Consider the following 23,832-nt stretch of genomic DNA (forward strand, 5'->3'; position numbering starts at 1 on the left):
AATATATATATAGATATATATAGAGAGAGAGCGAGAGAGAGAGAGATATCGTTGTCTTTGTCGACTAAAATTTTGACTAAAAGCACCGTCGGTTATTTTTCGGCTAAAAGTGCTAACAATTTCTAATACCGCTGAAGTTATAGGCGGCCATTATTGTTTGTGTCGAGGGAGAAAAAATTATGCTTCAACAAAAGAAAAAGAAAATGTCAAAAAAAGATATCCGCGGTTATCTCTTTTAACTAAAATCGTCCAAAAAATTGTCGGTATAATTTTTCTTTTCTTCTTTTTTTTTTTTTTTTTTTTTGCGCCAGAGCCACTATTAACCTCGAATGTCGCAAATGTTGTAGGCGGACACCACTGTCTGTGGCGGGAACAAAAATTACGCTTCAAAAAACAAACACACAAACAACAAAAAAAAAAAAAAGCTATATCATCGTGCTAATACGAGTAAATGTTCTCTTTCAACATGTGATATTCTTTACATCATCATTTTAATTTTGACAGCCGATCAGTTCTCCGGCTACCGTGATTACCAAACGGAAATGGGAATCTTATATATCGACTCGTATATGCGTCCCTGCTGACTCCATTTCGTTCCATTTGGATTGTCTTCGGTTTATCATCTGTTCACAGGTTCTACCCTTTTATCTACATGCTTAACATGTATTTAAAAAAAAGTTATACATATATACATACATTCATACATACATGCATGCATAATATATAATATATATTATTAAAATAATACACACACACGCATACATATATATATATATATATATATATATATATATATATATATATATATATATATATATATATATATATAAAACAAATGTATGCACACGTACAAACAGAAACACGAAATATTTTTGACGGATTATTTCTATAATAATAATAATAATAATAATAATAATAATAATAATAATAAACAACTTCTTGTCATCCAGATTCCAGGGAAAACCAGTGTGGTTGTTGTCAGTGATTCATCTTTAACTATGGCCTGTGTGAGAACGCCTAAGGCATAATAATAATAATAATAATAATAATAATAATAATAATAATAATAATAATAATAATAATAATAACAACAACAACAACAACAACAACAACTATACTCTGTTCCCAGTTCAGTCACTTATATATACATATATGCATATACATATATATATATTAAAAACGTGATATATATATATGTATATATATATATATATATAATAAAAACATTATACATATATATAAAAAGGTAATATATATATATATATATATATATATATATATATATATATATATATATATATATATATATATACACGAATAAACGAACACATATGTAAAAACAGAAACCGAAAATATATTTGACAGATTATATTAGAAATACAAAAGCATAAAAATCCCACAAGAAAAACAAAAAATACATATAAAAACATGTAGAAAACACAGTAATAAAACCTATGTAAAACCAAAACATATAAAAAACATACAAAAGTTATATAAAATTTATTAAAAAAAACATGAGAAAACACACCTAAAACAAGCGTATATACAAAATGCATATAAAACATATATAAAACACATCAATGCAACATTAAAAAAACTATATTAAACACATTAAAAACAAAACTATATTAAGAACACAAAAGTTATACAAAAATTAAAAAACATAACAGCGCTCAAGAAAACGCACCTAAAATAAAAGTATATATATATATATATATATATATATATATATATATATATATATATATATATAAGAACAAATATAAAACCATAACAAATATAAAAACATAACAAATATAAAATACATAAAAAAAAACATAGAAACACACCAATAAAAAAAAACTTAAAAAAAAACAAACATATCAAAAAAAAACATAAAAAATGCATAACAACAACATACAAGAACATGAACAAACTATAAAAACTCATAAGAAAACACGTATAGAACAAACACAAACAAACACATATCAAAGACACATGAAAGAAACACATTAAAAACCATATAATAACACATAAAACACACATAAAACACATGTATTGACAAAAATAATTAAAGCAATTTTTTGTTTTAAAATTTATGCAACATTTAAAAAGAAAAAAAAAACGGAATAATGTAATTGTTGATTCATTCACGAAGATTAATTTACACCAAACCACAAAAATATCAAACAAATATTACTTTTTTTGTAAAACAAAAACAAAAAAAAAACGGAGCTAATACATAGAAATATATATCAATGTATCTATACATATATAGAATCTTGTGTATATAAACGTAATATAGCTTTTCTTTTGAAAATATCAATCATGAAATTGGCCGACAATTTTGATATGGACAGCTCCTGTTGGGAGTCGGAGAGTCCAAAGGTGTCTTTCTCCGGACTCGCTGACAGTACGGTCGGGAAATTTGTCATCTCTTCCGAAGCTGGGAGCCAAGCATTCAAACCTTACAAGGAATATTCACCACTATTCAGGTATATACTCCATCATTTCTTCTTTTTTATATAACTGATCAATATATATATATACACAATAATTTTTGGCCTTTTGGCCAAGATCAAAGTGTAGCATCTGTTCTGGCAGATGCTGCACTTAAGATGATTTGTACTAGTCAATGGAGGGGAAACCCTCTATACTGGGACAATTATTATTTTTGAAAACCAGAGTGACCCCTTTTAGGGGAGCTGGTTTTTCCCTCACATTAAAAACGGCCTTGTGCCTAATTTGCTCAGTGGGGGAGCAAATAAATACCATCAATATATATATATATATATATATATATATATATATATATATATATATATATATATATATAAATCTCCACGTTCCGAATATCAAGTTTTCTCAATTGGTCATTTATTACTTTTCAAAAGTGAAGTGCTCGTCTGAGCTCGAATCTCTGCCCCCCTCGCCAATCTTTCACGAAAACCACCCGTCTAGCTTAAACCACTGTCAATATTTTTTCCCCACTCTTTATCTGTACATAAACCAAAACGTAGATTCCATGAAAAAAGCTTCTTTCTTAGAAGTGCACGACTGCACGCCTGTGGAGCTCTCTTCCGTTTGCCGGTTTTCCACCTGACTACAACTTGGATGTCTTCAAGTCCAACATAAACAAATTCCTGATAAACCACCCCCTTTTTAGTAAGACACTTTATCAAATCTCCATTACTAACGATTAATACGATATTGTCCCATTTATTAGTGTACACGCAATAATCTTTATTCCCGAGTGGCTTTCCATGTAAAAAAAAAAAATGTATCCAAAATTATGTTTTTGCTGCATATTTAGTCACGTATTCATCACATGTATCATCACATGTATCATCACATGTATCATCACATGTATACTTAAAAGAAAAAACGTATGAAAATACGATTTGGGACAACTTACATGGTTCATGCAACCGACACACTCTGCGATTCCTTCTCGTTTCTAAGATTATAGTCATATTCCTGGAACCAAATAAAAAGGCATTCATTGGGCTTGCGTTTTTTTTCTGAAATTTACAAAATTTATATAATAGAATTTTTTTCATTATAAAAAAAAACATTATTTATAAGAAAAATTTCTTAATCAATTACGATAGGTATAAACAAACCGTGTACGTTTCAAGTGATTAACATATATATATATATATATATATATATATATATATATATATATATATATATATATATATATATATATATATATATATATATATATATATATATATTATTTGTTTTTGCGATACGTCTTGAATTTATGCCAATTATTTACGAAAATGCACCTAAATGCGAGTTGGGGATAATTTTCCACTTAACCAATTTGGTACCCCCACATGGGGAGTGGCATATATATTATTTTTAAAATATAATTACCCACTGACTACGACTTATCAGAGTGACTGAAACCCTATGGTAAGAAGCCTAAACCCTTACCCCTCGTCCACCTCGCTGACTGTTTTGGTATATCGCGATTTACGTATATGTTATTTGTTTTTGTTTTTGCATACGTCTTGAATGAATTCAATTATTTACGAAAGTGCATTTTTACCTAAATGCGAGTTGGGAATAATTCTCCTCTTTAACCAATTTGGTACCCCCACATGGAGAGTGGCATATATATTATTTTTAAAATATACAATGATAATATATATATAATATATATAATATATATATATATATATATATATATATATATATATATATATATATATATATATATATATATATATATATATACTTCAGAATAAAATTATCTAGCTATCAACTGGTATGGAAACCTGTGATTATAAGTCTTACAAAATATTATTGGCAGTAATATTCTATAAGTATTATCCCACCTAAATAAAAATTGCTCAATATACAAGATAGAGCAAATAAATCAAATTTTAGTCATTTAATAAATTTAAAAATTTATGACTTGAAGAGTTTGAATTTCAAATCAAAAGATTTTTATTATTCTATGTAAGACAAAGAATACATTTGAAATATTATAACTCCTTATCCTATAGGATTTCGATGTCTACCATCTCTTCAGAGGAGAAAATATTAGCAAATAGTTATAATGGTTTACACCTTATTTGCTAAAGTCAGTGAGACATGGAAAATCACTATTAAAAGTTTTTTAAGTATTTAAATATCATAGAGTAAGGGAAGTTAATAAAATATTTTGATTAGAAATTCAAACATTTCACGTCATAAATTTTTAAATTCATTGAATCACTAAAATTTTATATATATATATATATATATATATATATATATATATATATATATATATATTGTTTTTAAAATATAATTTTCCACTGACACACACATATATAAGGCACTTTGTGTATATGTGTTTGTGTGGTGGAGTGTATGTGTGAGAGAGTGCGTTTCACTATAGACTCCAAAATGACTAGATAGTTTATTTGGAAATTCTACACAAACGTATTTTGCATCTGGGAGTGTTAGGTTTTGTATCGGAGTACCTAAATGTCGAAAATCGATAATCGAAAAAGAAAATCCCATCAAAAAAAAAAAAAGGAACGGTCCGATTTGTATACACCATGCTGACCAATTTTTTCACTGAAAACTTTATTATTTTTATCAAAATACAAAAACTAATTCAATGAAAAGTGAAAACAATTTTCTTGAATAATTATTTGACGATTGTTACAACTTTTACAAAATTAAAATTCAAATCAAGAAAAAAAAACATTCATTGGAGGGTAAGTTTTATGAATAAATATTTATTTTTTGAATAACAAACAATTATTAGCAAATAATTTTTTATATTTTTTTATTAAATCAAGATAAATATTACACCACAAGTTTTATCACTTCACATGCTTTGCCTTTGAACCATTACACACACACACACACACACATATATATATGTGTGTGTGTGTGTGTGTGTGTGTGTGTGTGTGTGTGTGTGTGTGTGTGTGTGTGTACTCTGACTTACGTTAAAAAGCATTTTAAAAAAGAATAAATGTTTAAATCTCAACCGTTTTTCTCGCGGTTGACGGTAGCCGAATGGATTAGGTCCTTGCTAATGAAACCATACATGACTTCTGTTGCCGGGTTCGAATCCTTCGACTGGTGTTAATCGTGACACCCTGCATTCATGATTCCCGAAGTGTCTGTAGGTATTTAATAATTATTATAGTAAATATATTATATATATATATATATATATATATATATATATATATATATATATATATATATATATATTTAAAATTCAAGTATATTGACTAAGTTCAAGGATATTGGTTATATATATATATATATATATATATATATATAAGTTCAAGTATATTGATTATATAAAAAAAACAATATTTTTTTAAATGCGCAATATGTAAATGGAGTTTCTTTTACATGAACAATGTGAAGAATCGTCACTGATCGACGAACGTTTCGACATTAACCTGTTTCGTTAGAACCCGGACGAGACGTATTAATGTCGAAGCATTATTCGATCCCCAAAGGTTATTCCACACACACACACACACACACACACACATATATATATATATATAATTATTATTATTACATGTATGTATGTATGTATGTATGTATGTATGTATGTATGTATGTATGTATGCCTCATAGTCGGGTCACCAGCGACTAAACTGGTTCCCCCACCAAACTTGTTTGGTGAGGAGGGTGGCTAGTCTCCCTGAAGGATTAAAAACAAGACCTTCCAAAGGGCGAATGAACCCTTTTTCGGGGTCAACGGCCAACTAGCACCGTGTGTGTTTGTGTGTATGTATGTGTGTGTTGGGGTGGAGAGGGCTCCCGTAATCTGTGGTGAAGGCAACCTTTCTAGGAGAAGCAAATCTCTGATTAAAAAAAAAAACATATAGCGGGAGACAAGTACCCGCATTAAGCTGGTCTGCAGTGTATGTACATAAAATTTTATGTAGGCTGACGAATTCTCTTTAGAAAAATCGCGGAAAATTCTGTGTACTTTAATTGCAATATATATTTTCGAAACTTTATATATATATATATATATATATATATATATATATATATATATATATATATATATATATATATATATAAAACTACTTAATTAACTCACATATATATATAACTACTTAATTTACTCACATAAAATTAATATACGAAAGTATAAATTTATGCGTAAACTTTAAGTATTTACTTCAAAAGTTCTCAATACGTATGTAGAGCTAGTTAGTAAGTTATAAAATGTATATGGCGATTAAGCGACACTGAAGCGGATAAGCCTGAAGAATCCTAGAGTGGATGAAACGCGGAATATTCAGTGTAGCTTAATCGCCATATACATTTTATAACTTACTATATATATATATATATATATATATATATATATATATATATATATATATATATATATATATATATATATATATATATATATATATATTGTTTACAGAAAGGTTTAGATAAGATAGGTGATTGGTAACGTCGGTTTCAAATCGATTATTAGGGACCTTTTTTAGATACCCAGATCAATCTCTCTTCAGCAAATACCTATCATGAGTATTGGCTGGCTATCTAAAACGGTCCCTAATAATCGGGTTTGAAACTGACTGTACCAATGATTTCTCTCATCTAAGACTTTCTGTAAACAAAACATAAGTAATACGCTCTTAGTTTCGGATTTTCTTTATAATTGAGCACTCTATCATTTTTTATTCTTTATAATTGAGCACTCTATCATTTTTTATTCTTCATAATTGAGCACTCTATTATTTTTGATTCTTCATAATTGGGCACTCTATTTTTTTTTATTCTTTATAATTGAGCACTCTATTATTTTTTATTCTTTATAATTGAGCACTCTATTATTTTTGATTCTTCATAATTGAGCACTCTATTTTTTTTTATTCTTTATAATTGAGCACTCTATTATTTTTTATTCTTTATAATTGAGCACTCTATTATTTTTTATTCTTTATAATTGAGCACTCTATTATTTTTTTATTCTTCATAATTGAGCACTCTATTATTTTTTATTCTTTATAATTGAGCACTCTATTATTTTTTATTCTTTATAATTGAGCACTCTATTATTTTTTTATTCTTCATAATTGAGCACTCTATTATTTTTGATTCTTCATAATTGAGCACTCTATTATTTTTTATTCTTTATAATTGAGCACTCTATTATTTTTTTATTCTTTATAATTGAGCACTCTATTATTTTTTATTCTTTATAATTGAGCACTCTATTATTTTTTATTCTTTATAATTGAGCACTCTATTATTTTTTATTCTTTATAATTGAGCACTCTATTATTTTTTTATTCTTCATAATTGAGCACTCTATTATTTTTTATTCTTTATAATTGAGCACTCTATTATTTTTTATTCTTTATAATTGAGCACTCTATTATTTTTTTATTCTTCATAATTGAGCACTCTATTATTTTTGATTCTTCATAATTGAGCACTCTATTATTTTTTATTCTTTATAATTGAGCACTCTATTATTTTTTATTTTTTATAATTGAGCACTCTATTATTTTTTTATTCTTCATAATTGAGCACTCTATTATTTTTGATTCTTTATAATTGAGCACTCTATTATTTTTGATTCTTTATAATTGAGCACTCTATTATTTTTAATTCTTTATAATTGAGCACTCTATTATTTTTTATTCTTTATAATTGAGCACTCTATTATTTTTTTATTCTTCATAATTGAGCACTCTATTATTTTTGATTCTTTATAATTGAGCACTCTATTATTTTTGATTCTTTATAATTGAGCACTCTATTATTTTTAATTCTTCATAATTGAGCACTCTATTATTTTTTATTCTTTATAATTGAGCACTCTATTATTTTTTATTCTTTATAATTGAGCACTCTATTATTTTTTATTCTTTATAATTGAGCACTCTATTATTTTTTATTCTTTATAATTGAGCACTCTATTATTTTTAATTCTTCATAATTGAGCACTCTATTATTTTTTTATTCTTCATAATTGAGCACTCTATCATTTTTTATTCTTTATAATTGAGCACTCTATTATTTTTTATTCTTTATAATTGAGCACTCTATCATTTTTTATTCTTTATAATTGAGCACTCTATTATTTTTTATTCTTTATAATTGAGCACTCTATTATTTTTGATTCTTTATAATTGAGCACTCTATTATTTTTAATTCTTCATAATTGAGCACTCTATTATTTTTTATTCTTTATAATTGAGCACTCTATTATTTTTTATTCTTTATAATTGAGCACTCTATTATTTTTTATTCTTTATAATTGAGCACTCTATTATTTTTTATTCTTTATAATTGAGCACTCTATTATTTTTTTATTCTTTATAATTGAGCACTCTATTATTTTTTATTCTTTATAATTGAGCACTCTATTATTTTTTATTCTTTATAATTGAGCACTCTATTATTTTTGATTCGTGAATATTTGCATTGCTTTTATTATCATAAAACATTTTCGTTATAACTAAATAATGCAATACTAGAACTCTTAATTATAATTAATTTCAAACATTTGACAGCATCATTTTAATTTATACATTTTAATACATCGATATTATATATATATATATATTTATATATATATGTGTGTATATATATGTGTGTGTGTATATATATATATACAATATATATATATATATATATATATATATATATATATATATATATATATATATATATATATATATATACAATAAAGTCTGGCTACATTAAGTAGCCAGACTTTGTGGACAACCTGTATATATATATATATATATATATATATATATATATATATATATATACATATATATATATATATATATATATATATATATATATAAAGGAGATTAGAACAATAGTCTAAAGAGCTGAGTGTATTTTAATGTAACAGTGAAATTACTAGTTTAATTAAAATACAGGAAATAGAAAGTTCTCGTTGTAATTTAGATATATAATAAGCTCGATAGTTAGTTAAATGTCCTAGAGCTAATTCAATATTAAGTAATGTGATTTATAATTTAAAATTTAAAAATGAAATTTTAATTAAATTAAAAATCCGTTTCATAAGAAGGAACAACAACAAAATCAATTATCTGTACGATCGTTTCGGAAAACAATGCTTTTTATTGTGGTATACATCAAGTTATGTAGAATAATTATATATAGTTTTTTGGTAAGGTAAGCTTACCCAAATAATTTTTTTTTAACTTTTTTAAATCACGACTCTATAATAATAAATACGAAATCTGCACATATTACAATATAATATTTAAGCGTATTTTACGACCGGGCAAAGTCTGGCTCCCCACCCTCGCTAGTTAAACGTATATATGTGTATCTGTAAAAAAAGAAAATATGCTTATTCGACTAACACCTGCCAAATTACATTTTTTATTATTTTTTTTTAATTTTGGTCCCTCAGCAGGTGTTTTTACCGGTTAATAATAATAAATGATAAAAAATAAATAATAAATTCGAATTTTGTCCACAGGTCCGAATACCCTATACATCAAGTTTCAAGTCAAGTGCCGGTTAATAATAATAAATAATAAATTCGAATTTTGTCCACAGGTCCGAATACCCTATACATCAAGTTTCAAGTCAAGTGCCGGTTAATAATAATAAACAACAAATAATAAATTCGAATTTTGTCCACAGGTCCGAATACCCTATACATCAAGTTTCAAGTCTGTATATCAAAAATTGACAGACTATTTTAATAGAAACCGTTCCTCGGACCACCCCCACACATAGACAAGGTATATATATATATATATATATATATATATATATATATATATATATATATATATATATATATATATTGAACTTTTTTCTTTAATAGACCAGCAGTTTCTCTTCTTACTTTATTATAAATATATTTCGGGCACGATTTTCATTTTATTTCCTATCTATCTTTTATGTTCTAAGTGACCTTTTCATCGCTATGTCTAGTATTATTGATTTATTATTGTTATATTGATTTACTTGTACGTACGTCCAGTGTCACAAAAAAAAACATTACCATCGCAAACATTAAGTTATGAGAAACAAATTGCCTCCCTTTATAGTCGCTCTTTGTCAGTTAAAAATCATTAAAACCATTTTTTCTCCAAAATTTAAAAAAAAAAAAAAAAAACATGGCTTTCTGTTGACGGTTTTATATTGGCTATTTTATTTTATAATTTAAAAAAAAAAAAGTCAGGTATTTTTTTATTATTATTATTATAGTTTCTTTTTAAAATTGTCTCCCTAAAGAAAACAACACTACGGCTTTACTTTTAAACTTTTATTGAAAAAAATCAATTCAGATAACTGATATCTATTCAATGTATATCGATTCGTTGAGCTTTGCCCTCAAGCGTTGAACCGACCGGATTTGCATTTTGAAGGTGCTTGCAATGGTCCTGTTGTCATAACTTGGGTCGGTAGAGAGCATGAGTTGTAAAGCGGCGCATCACCGATCTCGCTCGTTAAACATTGTACCACTTTCAGACATAATAGAAGGTTCTTATCGCTCTTGGAATTTGTGCACAACTAGTCAACTAGTAGATGGTCTGCAACGAAAAAAAAGAAACCCGCTTTTCATCAAACGGAAATGGAATCATGTTGTCTTTTCTAGAGCGACGATTTTATCGTTCCATCCTATAGCAATAGTGGGGTACAGGCCTAAAATACATTCCTCTGAAAAGGGCACTTTTTAAAGCAGTAATAAAAGGGGCAGGTGGATGGACACCCATAGCAGCCCCACCCCTCTGCACGCCCATGCCTATTGACTAGGTGAAATAAATTATGACTAACCTGATGTTTCGATATTATGTTTCGAATTTTTTTTAGATACGGATCAATTCTTCGTATTTCGATCATTCGGACTAACATTCTCATCTTGCGTGTTATTCTCACAACGTTTCGGCCGATGTAACCTCCGACTTCCTTCCGACGCATCTTCTTTAACTTTGTACGAAATTTCCAAAGAAGTATTCTGTTTTATTCTAACACTGGTATCTTGTTAAACTCGGGATTTTTTTTATGAAGAACTAGGAATTTTTATGAAGAACTAGGAATTTTTTGTGAAGAACTAGGACTTTTTTGTGAAGAACTAGGAATTTTTTGTAAAGAACTAGGAATTTTTTATGAAGAACTAGAAATTTTTTATGAAGAACTAGGAAATTTTTATGAAGAACTAGGAATTTTTTATGAAGAACTAGGAATTTTTTATGAAGAACTAGGATTTTTTTACGAAGAACTAGGAATTTTTTATGAAAAACTAGAAATTTTTTATGAAGCACTAGGAATTTTTTGTGAAGAACTAGGAATTTTTTTATAAAGAACTAGTAATTTTTTATGAAGAACTAGGAATTTTATGTGAAGAACTGGGAATTTTTTATGAAGAACTGGGAATTTTTTGTGAAGAACTAGGAATTTTTTTATGAAGAACTTGGAATTTTTTATGAAGAACTAGGAATTTTTTTATGAAGAACTAGGAATTTTTTATGAAGAACTAGGAATTTTTTATGAAGAACTAGGAATTTTTTATGAAGAACTAGGAATTTTTTTATGAAAAACTAGGAATTTTTTATGAAGAACTAGGAATTTTATGAAGAACTAAGAATTTTTTATGAAGAACTAGGAATTTTTTATGAAGAACTAGGAATTTTTTATGAAGAACTAGGAATTTTTTTATGAAGAACTAGGAATTTTTTATGAAGAACTAGGAATTTTATGAAAAACTAGAAATTTTTTATGAAGAACTAGGAATTTTTTATGAAGAACTAGGAATTTTTTATGAAGAACTAGGAATTTTTCATGAAGACTAGGAATTTTTTTATGAAGAACTAGGAATTTTATGAAGAACTAGGAATTTTATGAAGAACAAGGAATTTTATGTGAAGAACTAGGAATTTTTTATGAAGAACAATAAATTAAAAATACATCGGAAATTATTTTAAAACTAAAAATACATCGAAAATTATTTACAACTAGAAATACATCGGAAATTATTTTAAACTAAGAATAAATTGAAAATTATTTAAAAATAAAAATACATCAAAATTTATTTAAAACTAGAAATACATTGAAAATTATTTTAAACAGAAATACATTGAAAGTTATTTAAAACTAGAAATACATTGGAAATTATTTAAAACTAGAAATACATCGGAAATTATTTAAAACTAGAAATACATTGAAAGTTATTTAAAACTAGAAATACATTGAAAGTTATTTAAAACTAGAAATACATTGAAAGCTATTTTAAACTAAGAATACATTGAAAATTATTTAAAACTAGAAATACATCGGAAATTATTTTAAACTAAGAATAAATTGAAAATTATTTAAAACTAGAAATACATCGGAAATTATTTAAAACTAGAAATACATCGAAAATTATTTAAAACTAGAAATACATCGGAAATTATTTAAAACTAGAAATACATTGGAAATTATTTAAAACTAGAAATACATCGGAAATTATTTAAAACTAGAAAGACATCGGAATAATTTAAAAATAGAAATACATCGAAAATTATTTAAAATTAGAAAAAAATCGAAAATTATCTTAAACTAGAAATACATCGGAAATTATTTAAACCTGGAAATACATCGGAAATTATTAAAAACTAGAAATACATCGGAAATTATTTAAAACTAGAAATACATCGGAAATTATTAAAAACTAGAAATACATCGGAAATTATTTAAAACTAGAAATACATCGGAAATTATTAAAAACTAGAAATACATCGGAAATTATTTTAAACTAGAAACACATCGGAAATTATTTAAAACTAGAAATACATCGGAAATTTGTAAAACTAGAAATACATTGAAAATTATTTAAACTATAATAAATTATTTAAAAACTAGAAATACATCGGAAAGTATTTAAAACTAGAAATACATCAGAAATTATTTAAAACTAGAAATACATTGAAAATTATTTAAACTATAATAAATTATTTAAAACTAGAAATACATCGGAAATTGTTTAAAACTAGAAATACATCGGAAATTATTTAAAACTAGAAATAAATCGGAAATTATTTAAAAACTAAAAATACATCGGAAATTATTTTAAATTAGAAATACATCGTAAATTATTTAAAACTGGAAATACATCGGAAATTATTTAAAACTAGAAATACATCGGAAATTATTTAAAACTAGAAATACATCGGAAATTATTTAAAAACAAGAAATAAATCGGAAATTATTTAAAAACTAGAAAGACATCGGAAATTATTTAAAATTAGAAATGCATCGTAAATTATTTAAAACTAGAAATACATCGGAAATTATTTAAAATTAGAAATACATCAGAAATTATTAAAAATTAGTAATACATCGGAAATTATTTAAAACTAGAAATACATTGGAAATTATTTAAAACTAGAAATACATCGGAAATTATGTAAAACTAGAAATACATTGAAAATTATTTAAACTATAATAAATTATTTAAAAACTAGAAATACATCGGAAATTATTTAAAACTAGAAATACATCAGAAATTATTTAAAACTAGAAATACATTGAAAGTTATTTAAACTATAATAAATTATTTAAAACTAGAAATACATCGTAAATTATTTAAAACTAGAAATACATCGGAAATTATTAAAAACTAGAAATAAATCGGAAATTATTTAAAACCTAGAAAGACATCGGAAATTATTTAAAATTAGAAATACATCGTAAATTATTTTAAACTGGAAATACATCGTAAATTATTTAAAATTAGAAATACATTGAAAATTATTTAAAACTAGAAATACATTGAAAATTATTTAAAATTAGAAATACATCGGAAATTATTTAAAACCAGAAATACATCGGAAATTATTTAAAATAAGAAATACATTGAAAGTTATTTAAAATTAGAAATACATCGGAAATTATTTAAAACTAGAAATACATCGGAAATTATTTAAAACTAGAAATACATCGGAAATTATTTAAAATTAGAAATACATCGGAAATTATTTAAAACTAAAAATACATCGGAAATTATTTAAAACTAGAAATACATCGGATATTATTTTAAACTAGAAATACATCGGAAATTATTTGAAACTAGAAATTCATCGGAAATTATTTAAAACTAGAAATACATCGGAAATTATTTAAAACTAGAAATACATCGGAAATTGTTTAAAAACTAGAAATACATCGGAAATTATTTAAAACTGGAAAGACATCGGAAATTATTTAAAACTAGAAATACATCGGAAATTATTTAAAACTAGAAATACATTGAAAATTATTTAAAATTAGAAATACATTGAAAATTATTTTAAACTAGAAATACATCAGAAATTATTTTAAACTTGGAATACATCGGAAATTATTTAAAACTAGAAATATATCGGAAATTATTTACAACTAGAAATACATCGTAAATTATTTAAAACTAGAAATACATTGAAAATTATTCAAAATTAGAAATACATCGTAAATTATTTAAAACTAGAAATACATCGAAAATTATCTTAAACTAGAAATACATCGGAAATTATTTAAAACTAGAAATACATCGGAAATTATTTAAAACAAGAAATGCATTGAAAATTATTTAAAACTAGAAATACATCGGATATTATTTTAAACTAGAAATACATCGGAAATTATTTAAAACTAGAAATTCATCGGAAATTATTTAAAACTAGAAATACATCGGAAATTATTTAAAACAAGAAATGCATTCAAAATTATTTAAAATTAGTAATACATCGGATATTATTTTAAACTAGAAATACATCGGAAATTATTTTAAACTAGAAATACATCGGAAATTATTTAAAAACTGGAAAGACATCGGAAATTATTTCAAATTAGAAATACATCGGAAATTATTTACAACTAGAAATACATTAGAAATTATTTAAAATTAGAAATACATTGAAAATTATTTTAAACTAGAAATACATCGGAAATTATTTTAAACTAGGAATACATCGGAAATTATTTAAAACTAGAAATATATCGGAAATTATTTAAAACTAGAAATACATCGTAAATTATTTAAAACTAGAAATACATTGAAAATTATTCAAAATTAGAAATACATCGGAAATTATTTTAAATTAGAAATACATCGGAAATTATTTAAAACTAGAAATACATCGAAAATTATCTTAAACTCGGAAATTATTTAAAACTAGAAATACATCGGAAATTATTTAAAACAAGAAATGCATTGAAAATTATTTTAAATTAGAAATACATCGGAAATTATTTAAAACAAGAAATACACCAGAAATTATTTAAAACTAGAAATACATCAGAAATTATTTAAAAACTAGAAATACATCGGAATTTTTTTAAAAACTAGAAAGACATCTGGAATTATTCAAAACTAGAAATACATCGTAAATTATTTAAAACTGGAAATACATCGTAAATTATTTAAAATTAGAAATACATCGTAAATTATTTAAAATTAGAAATACATCGAAAATTATTTTAAACTAAAAATACATCGAAATTATTTTAAACTAGAAATATATCGCAAATTATCTTAAACAAGACATATATCACTAATCATACAAAAACGGAAACACATTACTATTTATTTAAAATTAAAAATACATCGTAAATTATTTAAAATATTAAAAATTAGTAATATGTATAAAATTTTTAAAACTTGAAATAGATGGCGAGTTATTTAAAACGTTAAATATATCGCTAGTTATTTAGAACTAAAAATATATCACAGCTTATAAAGAACTAGAAATATATCGCGAATTATTTAATACGAGAAATGTATCGTCCATTTTTTTAACTAAAACTCATTTATTAAAACTTAAAACATATCTCTAATTATTTAAAATTAGAAATATTTCCCAATTTATTTAAAGCTAAAAATATATCGAAAATTATTTAAAACTATAAATACATTTAATACTATTTAAACTATAAATACAACATAGTTTAAACTATATATATATATTATATGTGTGTGTGTATGGGTATGTGTGTGTGTGTGTGTGTGTGTGTGTGTGTGTGTGTGTGTGTGTGTGTGTGTGTGTGTGTGTGTGTGTGTGTGTGTGTGTGTGTGTGTTTCTGTGTGTGTGTGTGTGTGTGTGTGTGTGTGTGTGTGTGTGTGTGTGTGTGTGTGTGTGTGTGTGTGTGTCTGTGTGTCTGTGTGTTTCTGTGTGTGTGGATCTAAAACTACAAATACACCGCCAATTGCTTTAAACGGAAAATACATTTCAAGCTATTGAAAACTAGAAATACTTTCGCTATTTAATTATAAATACAGTTAAAACTATAAATGTGTACCAATTTTACAATTATTTAAAATTAGAAATCCGTGGTGGTTAAAAACAAAAAATGAATTATAAATGAGTTGAAATTAGAAATTCATTGCTAATTATTTCAAACTACATATACACAATTGATAATTATTTCAAACTGCATATACACAATTGATAATTATTTCAAACTTCATATACATAATTGATAATTATTTCAAACTACATATATATAATTGCTAATTATTTCAAACTACATATATATAATTGCTAATTATTTCAAACTACATATACATAATTGATAATTGTTTCAAACTACATATATATAATTGCTAATTATTTCAAACTGCATATATATAATTGCTAATTATTTCAAACTACACAATTGCTAATTATTTCAAACTTCATATACATAATTGATAATTATTTCAAACTACATATATATAATTGCTAATTATTTCAAAATACATATACATAATTGCTAATTATTTCAAACTACATATATATAATTGCTAATTATTTCAAACTACACATACACAGTTGCTAATTATTTCAAACTACGTATACACAATTGCTAATATATTTAAAACTACATCTATATAATTGCTAATTATTTCAAACTACATATACATAATTACTAATTATTTCAAGCTACATATATATAATTGCTAATTATTTCAAACTACATACACACAATTGCTAATTATTTCAAACTACATATATATAATTGCTAATTATTTCAAACTACATCTATATAATTGCTAATTATTTCAAAATACATATACATAATTGCTAATTATTTCAAACTACATATATATAATTGCTAATTATTTCAAACTACATATATATAATTGCTAATTATTTCAAACTACATATACATAATTGCTAATTATTTCAAGCTACATATATATAATTGCTAATTATTTCAAACTACATACACACAATTGCTAATTATTTCAAGCTACATATATATAATTGCTAATTATGTTAAACTACATCTATATAATTGCTAATTATTTCAAAATACATATACATAATTGCTAATTATTTCAAACTACATATATATAATTGCTAATTATTTCAAACTACATATATATAATTGCTAATTATTTCAAACTACACATACACAGTTGCTAATTATTTCAAACTACATATACACAATTGCTAATATATTTAAAACTACATCTATATAATTGCTAATTATTTCAAACTACATATACATAATTACTAATTATTTCAAACTACATATATATAATTACTAATTATTTCGAACTACATACATATAATTGATAATCATTTCAAACTACATATACATAATTACTAATGATTTCGAACTACATACATATAATTGCTAATTATATATATTATTTAATCGGAATTAATTATTGATATGAGTAATGTTTATTAATTTTTATTTACTTTGAACTATTATCCTCGTTTTTTTTTCACGACGTCTCGGCCAACTAATCCTCTGGCCTTCGTCAGGTGGTAACCACGACGGAATAAAAATTCTGAATCTCTTAACTATATCTTCAGTAATTACTGCCTTCCATAGTTGTCGTCGTCTCACCACGTTTTGGTCAACTAAACTTCTGGCCGGCTTTGGGTAGGATTGAAACCGCTATCTTCACACAATTCTCACCTGGAACCGTAGAGATTCTTCCATGGTCGGGTCCGTACCGAATGATATAATAAATATACTATTCGGTACGGACACAACCATGGAAGATCAGATAATAAATAAACGTGGATTTATAAAATCAAAAAATTTCACTTTGACTGCCCTTCGTGGCGTAGTGGATAGAGACGTTGAATCTCGACTGTTCCAGGTGAGAATTGTGTGAAGATAGCGGTTTCAATCCTACCTAAAGCCGGTCGGGGGTTTAATTGCCATACGAAAGCCAGTAATTTCTGTTGACGCAGTTAGGAGATTCGGAATTCCTATCCCGTCGCGGTTACCACCTGACGAAGGCCAGAGGAATAGTTGACCAAAACGTCATGAAAAAATAACCAATAAAGATGAGGATAATAGTCCGCAATAAATAAATTAGTATAAAAGTACATTTTAAATCTATGTTAATATCGAAATTTAATTATTTATTGAATATTATTTTAATATTGGGAGATTATTGAAATTTCTTACGTATAATAATTTATTGGAAAAAATGTCCATATAAAAATATGTTGAAAATTATTCAAATATGTTTTCGATCGTTTAAAGTAAAAAGATTTATTGGAAAATAGGCTCATATAAAATATGTTGAAAATTATATTTATTTAAATAAATATTTTTTCAATCACAGTTTTTATTGGAAACTATGTTTATATGTTAAATATTATTTAATGTATTATTTAAATACATTTCAGTATAGAATTATTTAGATTATAGCAAATTATTGGAAACTAGTTTAATATAGAAAAACTCTATGTTTGTATGAAAATCAATTTAAAATTATTTAACTATAGAAATACTTCCTATATAAAATAGTTTACATTAATAAAATTGATCGGAAACTATTTTAGTATAAAAAATGCTATGTTTGTACAAAAATAAATTTTAAATTATTTAAATAAAGAAATATTTTCAGCATAGAATAGTTTACAGCATAAAAAAAATTATTGAAAACTATTTTATTATAGAAAAAACTTGTCAAATTAGCGAAATTATAAAATACGTTTATAATCAGGATTTTCTAAAGTATTGAAAAGATACAATTTATTGCAGACTATTTTAATATCGAAATACGTTAAACAATTATTTGTATATAGAAATATTTTTTCAAATTGTTTTAATTATAACAATTTATTTAAAATTATTTTAAAAGCGAGATACTATTGAAATTACTTTAATGTAGCAATATTTATAAAAAGTAATATAATTATAAAATGCATTTAAAACTATTTTAATATCGAAATACGTTAAACAATTATTTGTATATAGAAATATTTTTCAAATTGTTTTAATTATAATAATTTATTTAAAATAATTTAAAAACGAGATACTACTGAAATTACTTTAATGTAGCAATATTTATAAAAAATAATATAATTATAAAAATGCATTTAAAACTATTTTAATATCGAAATACGTTAAACAATTATTTATATATAGAAATATTTTTTCAAATTGTTTTAATTATAACAATTTATTTAAAATTATTTTAAAAGCGAGATACTATTGAAATTACTTTAATGTAGCAATATTTATAAAAAGTAATATAATTATAAAAATGCATTTAAAACTATTTTAATATCGAAATACGTTAAACAATTATTTGTATATAGAAATATTTTTTCAAATTGTTTTAATTATAACAATTTATTTAAAATTATTTTAAAAACGAGATACTATTGAAATTACTTTAATGTAGCAATATTTATAAAAATTAATATAATTATAAAAATGCATTTAAAACTATTTTAATATCGAAATACGTTAAACAATTATTTGTATATAGAAATATTTTTTCAAATTGTTTTAATTATAACAATTTATTTAAAATTATTTTAAAAACGAGATACTACTGAAATTACTTTAATGTAGCAATATTTATAAAAAATAATATAATTATAAAAATGCATTTAAAACTATTTTAATATCGAAATACGTTAAACAATTATTTATATATAGAAATATTTTTCAAATTGTTTTAATTATAACAATTTATTTAAAATTATTTTAAAAGCGAGATACTATTGAAATTACTTTAATGTAGCAATATTTATAAAAAGTAATATAATTATAAAAATGCATTTAAAACTATTTTAATATCGAAATACGTTAAACAATTATTTATATATAGAAATATTTTTTCAAATTGTTTTAATTATAACAATTTATTTAAAATTATTTTAAAAACGAGATACTATTGAAATTACTTTAATGTAGCAATATTTATAAAAATTAATATAATTATAAAAATGCATTTAAAACTATTTTAATATCGAAATACGTTAAACAATTATTTGTATATAGAAATATTTTTTCAAATTGTTTTAATTATAACAATTTATTTAAAATTATTTTAAAAACGAGATACTATTGAAATTACTTTAATGTAGCAATATTTATAAAAAATAATATAATTATAAAAATGCATTTAAAACTATTTTAATATCGAAATACGTTAAACAATTATTTATATATAGAAATATTTTTCAAATTGTTTTAATTATAACAATTTATTTAAAATTATTTTAAAAACGAGATACTATTGATATTACTTTAATGTAATGTATAAAAATAATATAATTATAAAAATGCATTTAAAACTATTTTAATATCGAGAACCATTTAAATTTTTTGGAATACTTTTCAAATTATTTTAAGTATAACGATCTGTTGAAAATTATTTTTAAAATCAAAATACTCTAAGAATTACTTGAATAAGGCAATACTAATCAATTTTATTAATTATATAATTACATGTGAAACTATTCTAATATCAAAATACGTCGACAATGAATTAAATGTAAACGTGTTGCAAGAAATATAAAAATTAATACACCGCAATTTTTTATTTCAAATTGTTTAAAATAAGAAATATATCGCAAATGGTTAAAAACTATAATATATCGCAATTGTTTTATTTACAATTGTTCAGGATTAGAAATAAATCGCAAATTATTTAAAGCTATAAATATATATAAAATTGTTTATTCCAAGTTGTTTAAAATTGGAAATATATCGCAAATTATTTAAAACTATAATTATATCGCAAATTGTTTATTTTAAATTTTTTAAAAGAGAAATATATCGCACATTATTTAAAAATGGAAATATATCGCAAATTGGTCATTACAAATTGTTTAAAATTAGAAATATATCGCACATTATTTAAAAATCGAAACATATCGCAAGTAATTTATTTCAAATTGTTTAAAATTAGAAATATATCGCAAAATATTTCAAAAATGGAAATATATCGCAAATTATTTAACTTGAAATATATCGCAAATCGTTTATTTTAAATTGTATAAAACTAGAAATATATCACAAATTGTTTATTTCAAATTGTTTAAAATTAAAAATATACGCACATTTTTTTAAATTAGAAATATATCGAAAATCTTTTATTTCTGAAAATAATTATTAAATACATGTAAAATTATTTTAATATGGAAATCCATTGAAAGTTATTTAAATACAGAAATCTTTTTCAAATTATTTTAAGCATAACAATTTATTGAAAATTATTTTAAAATCTAAATACTCTAAGAACTATTTTAATATATCAATACTTACAAAAATGCATATAGTAATAATTTATATCGGAATCCACTGAGATCTATTGAAGCAATACTTACCAAATTAATTGAATTATAAATGATTTTAATATAGAAATACGTTCCAAATTATTTTAAGATCAAAAGAAAATGCATTGAAAGTAATTTAATATGCAAGTACTTTTCGAATAATTCAACGAAAAATATCGATTAAAAACAATATTAATATAGAAACTCATCGAAAATAAATTAATTTCGATGGATTGTGACACTGTATAAAAATATAGATACAGATATAGATATCAGCCTAAAAAATATATATAGATACATTTTTTTCCTTTTTATATAGTTTTAAAAGTTAAAATAATCCAAGCTTATATATATATATATATATATATATATATATATATATATATATATATATATATATATATATATATATATATATATATATATATATATATATTAAGTAATGTGATTTATAATTTAAAAATTAAATAAAAAATCAGTTTCATAAGAAGGAACAACAACAAAGTCAATTATCTGTACGATCGTTTCGGAAATCCGTGCTTTTTATTTGTGGTATACATGAAGTCACGTAGAACAATTATACATAGTTTTTTTGGTAAGCACGGTCTCCTCATCAGCAAATTTAGGAGGATTTTTATTGAATTTAAAAGACACCAAAAATAAACCAAAAATTTGATTTTTAAATTTTAAAATTTTTTTAAAATTTTAAAATTATAAATCACATTACTTAATATTGAATTAGCTCTAGGACATTTAACTATCGAGCTTATTATATATCTAAATTACAACGAGCATTTCCTGTATTTTAATTAAACTAGTAATTTCACTATTACATTAAAATACACTTAGCTCTTTAGACTATTATTCTAATCTCCTTTAAATTATATATATATATATATATATATATATATATATATATATATATATATATATATATATATATATATATATATATATATATATACAGGGTAACCAAAAAAAAAAATGGACGAAATTTAACAACGTGTATGCTTTGTCCCAGCTCCCACTGGGGTCTTGGTGTACTCACAATCGTTGATTCTGCCACGTCCTGTAAAATAAGGGCAATCGGTGAATAAATAATGGAGACATTACCTTTTTGGGGGTCACCATGTATATATATATATATATATATATATATATATATATATATAGGGTGGTCTAAAAGTAGGTTTACATTTATTAAACAATCGTTTAGTAGTAAAGCATGAAAACGTATGAAATATAAAGTGCGGACGCTTCTGTGAAGCTTAATTGCCATATATATATTTTGTTCTTTATGGCTATTAGGCTACTCAGAGGCGTCAGCATTTCATATTTCATACTTTTTATACTTTACTACTAAACGATAATTTAACAACGGTAAACCTACTTTTGGGCCACCCTGTATATATATATATATATATATATATATATATATTTATATATATATTTACACAGTGATAACCACTTATCAAGGCCCGGAAGCCACTCAGGGATAAGGGTTATTGCAAGTACATTACGTTAGTGTGGAGATTTGATGAAGTGTTTACTTAAGGGGGCGGTTCATTAGGAATTTGTTAACATTGGACTTGAAGACATCCAAGTTGTAGTCCGGTGAGAAGCAGGCAGACGGAACAGAGTTCCACAGGCGTGCAGTTCTAACAAAGAAGCTTTGTTCATGGAATCCGCGTTTTGATTTAGGCACAGATATAGAGTGGGGGAAATATATATATATATATATGAATCAATCAATCAATCAATCAAGGTTGAAAAGTTATTTAATAATGAAAATTACGTTGTCATTTGTATTCATATCTATGTAAAGATTCACCAGCTAAATTAATGAATGAAAGAT

At 23.9% G+C, this 23,832-nt stretch overlaps 1 protein-coding gene and 1 pseudogene across 1 annotated transcript in view; both read left to right on the plus strand.

Moving 5' to 3' along the window:
- The first annotated feature begins 1,281 nt into the window (after positions 1 to 1,281).
- LOC145267018 (uncharacterized) overlaps positions 1,282 to 23,832 on the plus strand; it is a 54,859-nt gene continuing 32,308 nt past the window's right edge. Inside the window, exon 1 of the mRNA XM_080122934.1 lies at positions 1,282 to 2,474. Within this exon, the coding sequence (XP_079979060.1) occupies positions 2,308 to 2,474 (167 nt within the window). The 5' untranslated portion in view covers positions 1,282 to 2,307. The remainder of the gene's footprint in view (positions 2,475 to 23,832) is intronic.
- LOC145267310 (U2 spliceosomal RNA) lies at positions 2,533 to 2,744 on the plus strand (annotated as a pseudogene).

The sequence above is a fragment of the Euprymna scolopes genome, chromosome 42 (assembly GCF_053919585.1).
Source record: "Euprymna scolopes isolate OS-2025 chromosome 42, ASM5391958v1, whole genome shotgun sequence".
NCBI classification, from domain to species: domain Eukaryota; kingdom Metazoa; phylum Mollusca; class Cephalopoda; order Sepiida; family Sepiolidae; genus Euprymna; species Euprymna scolopes.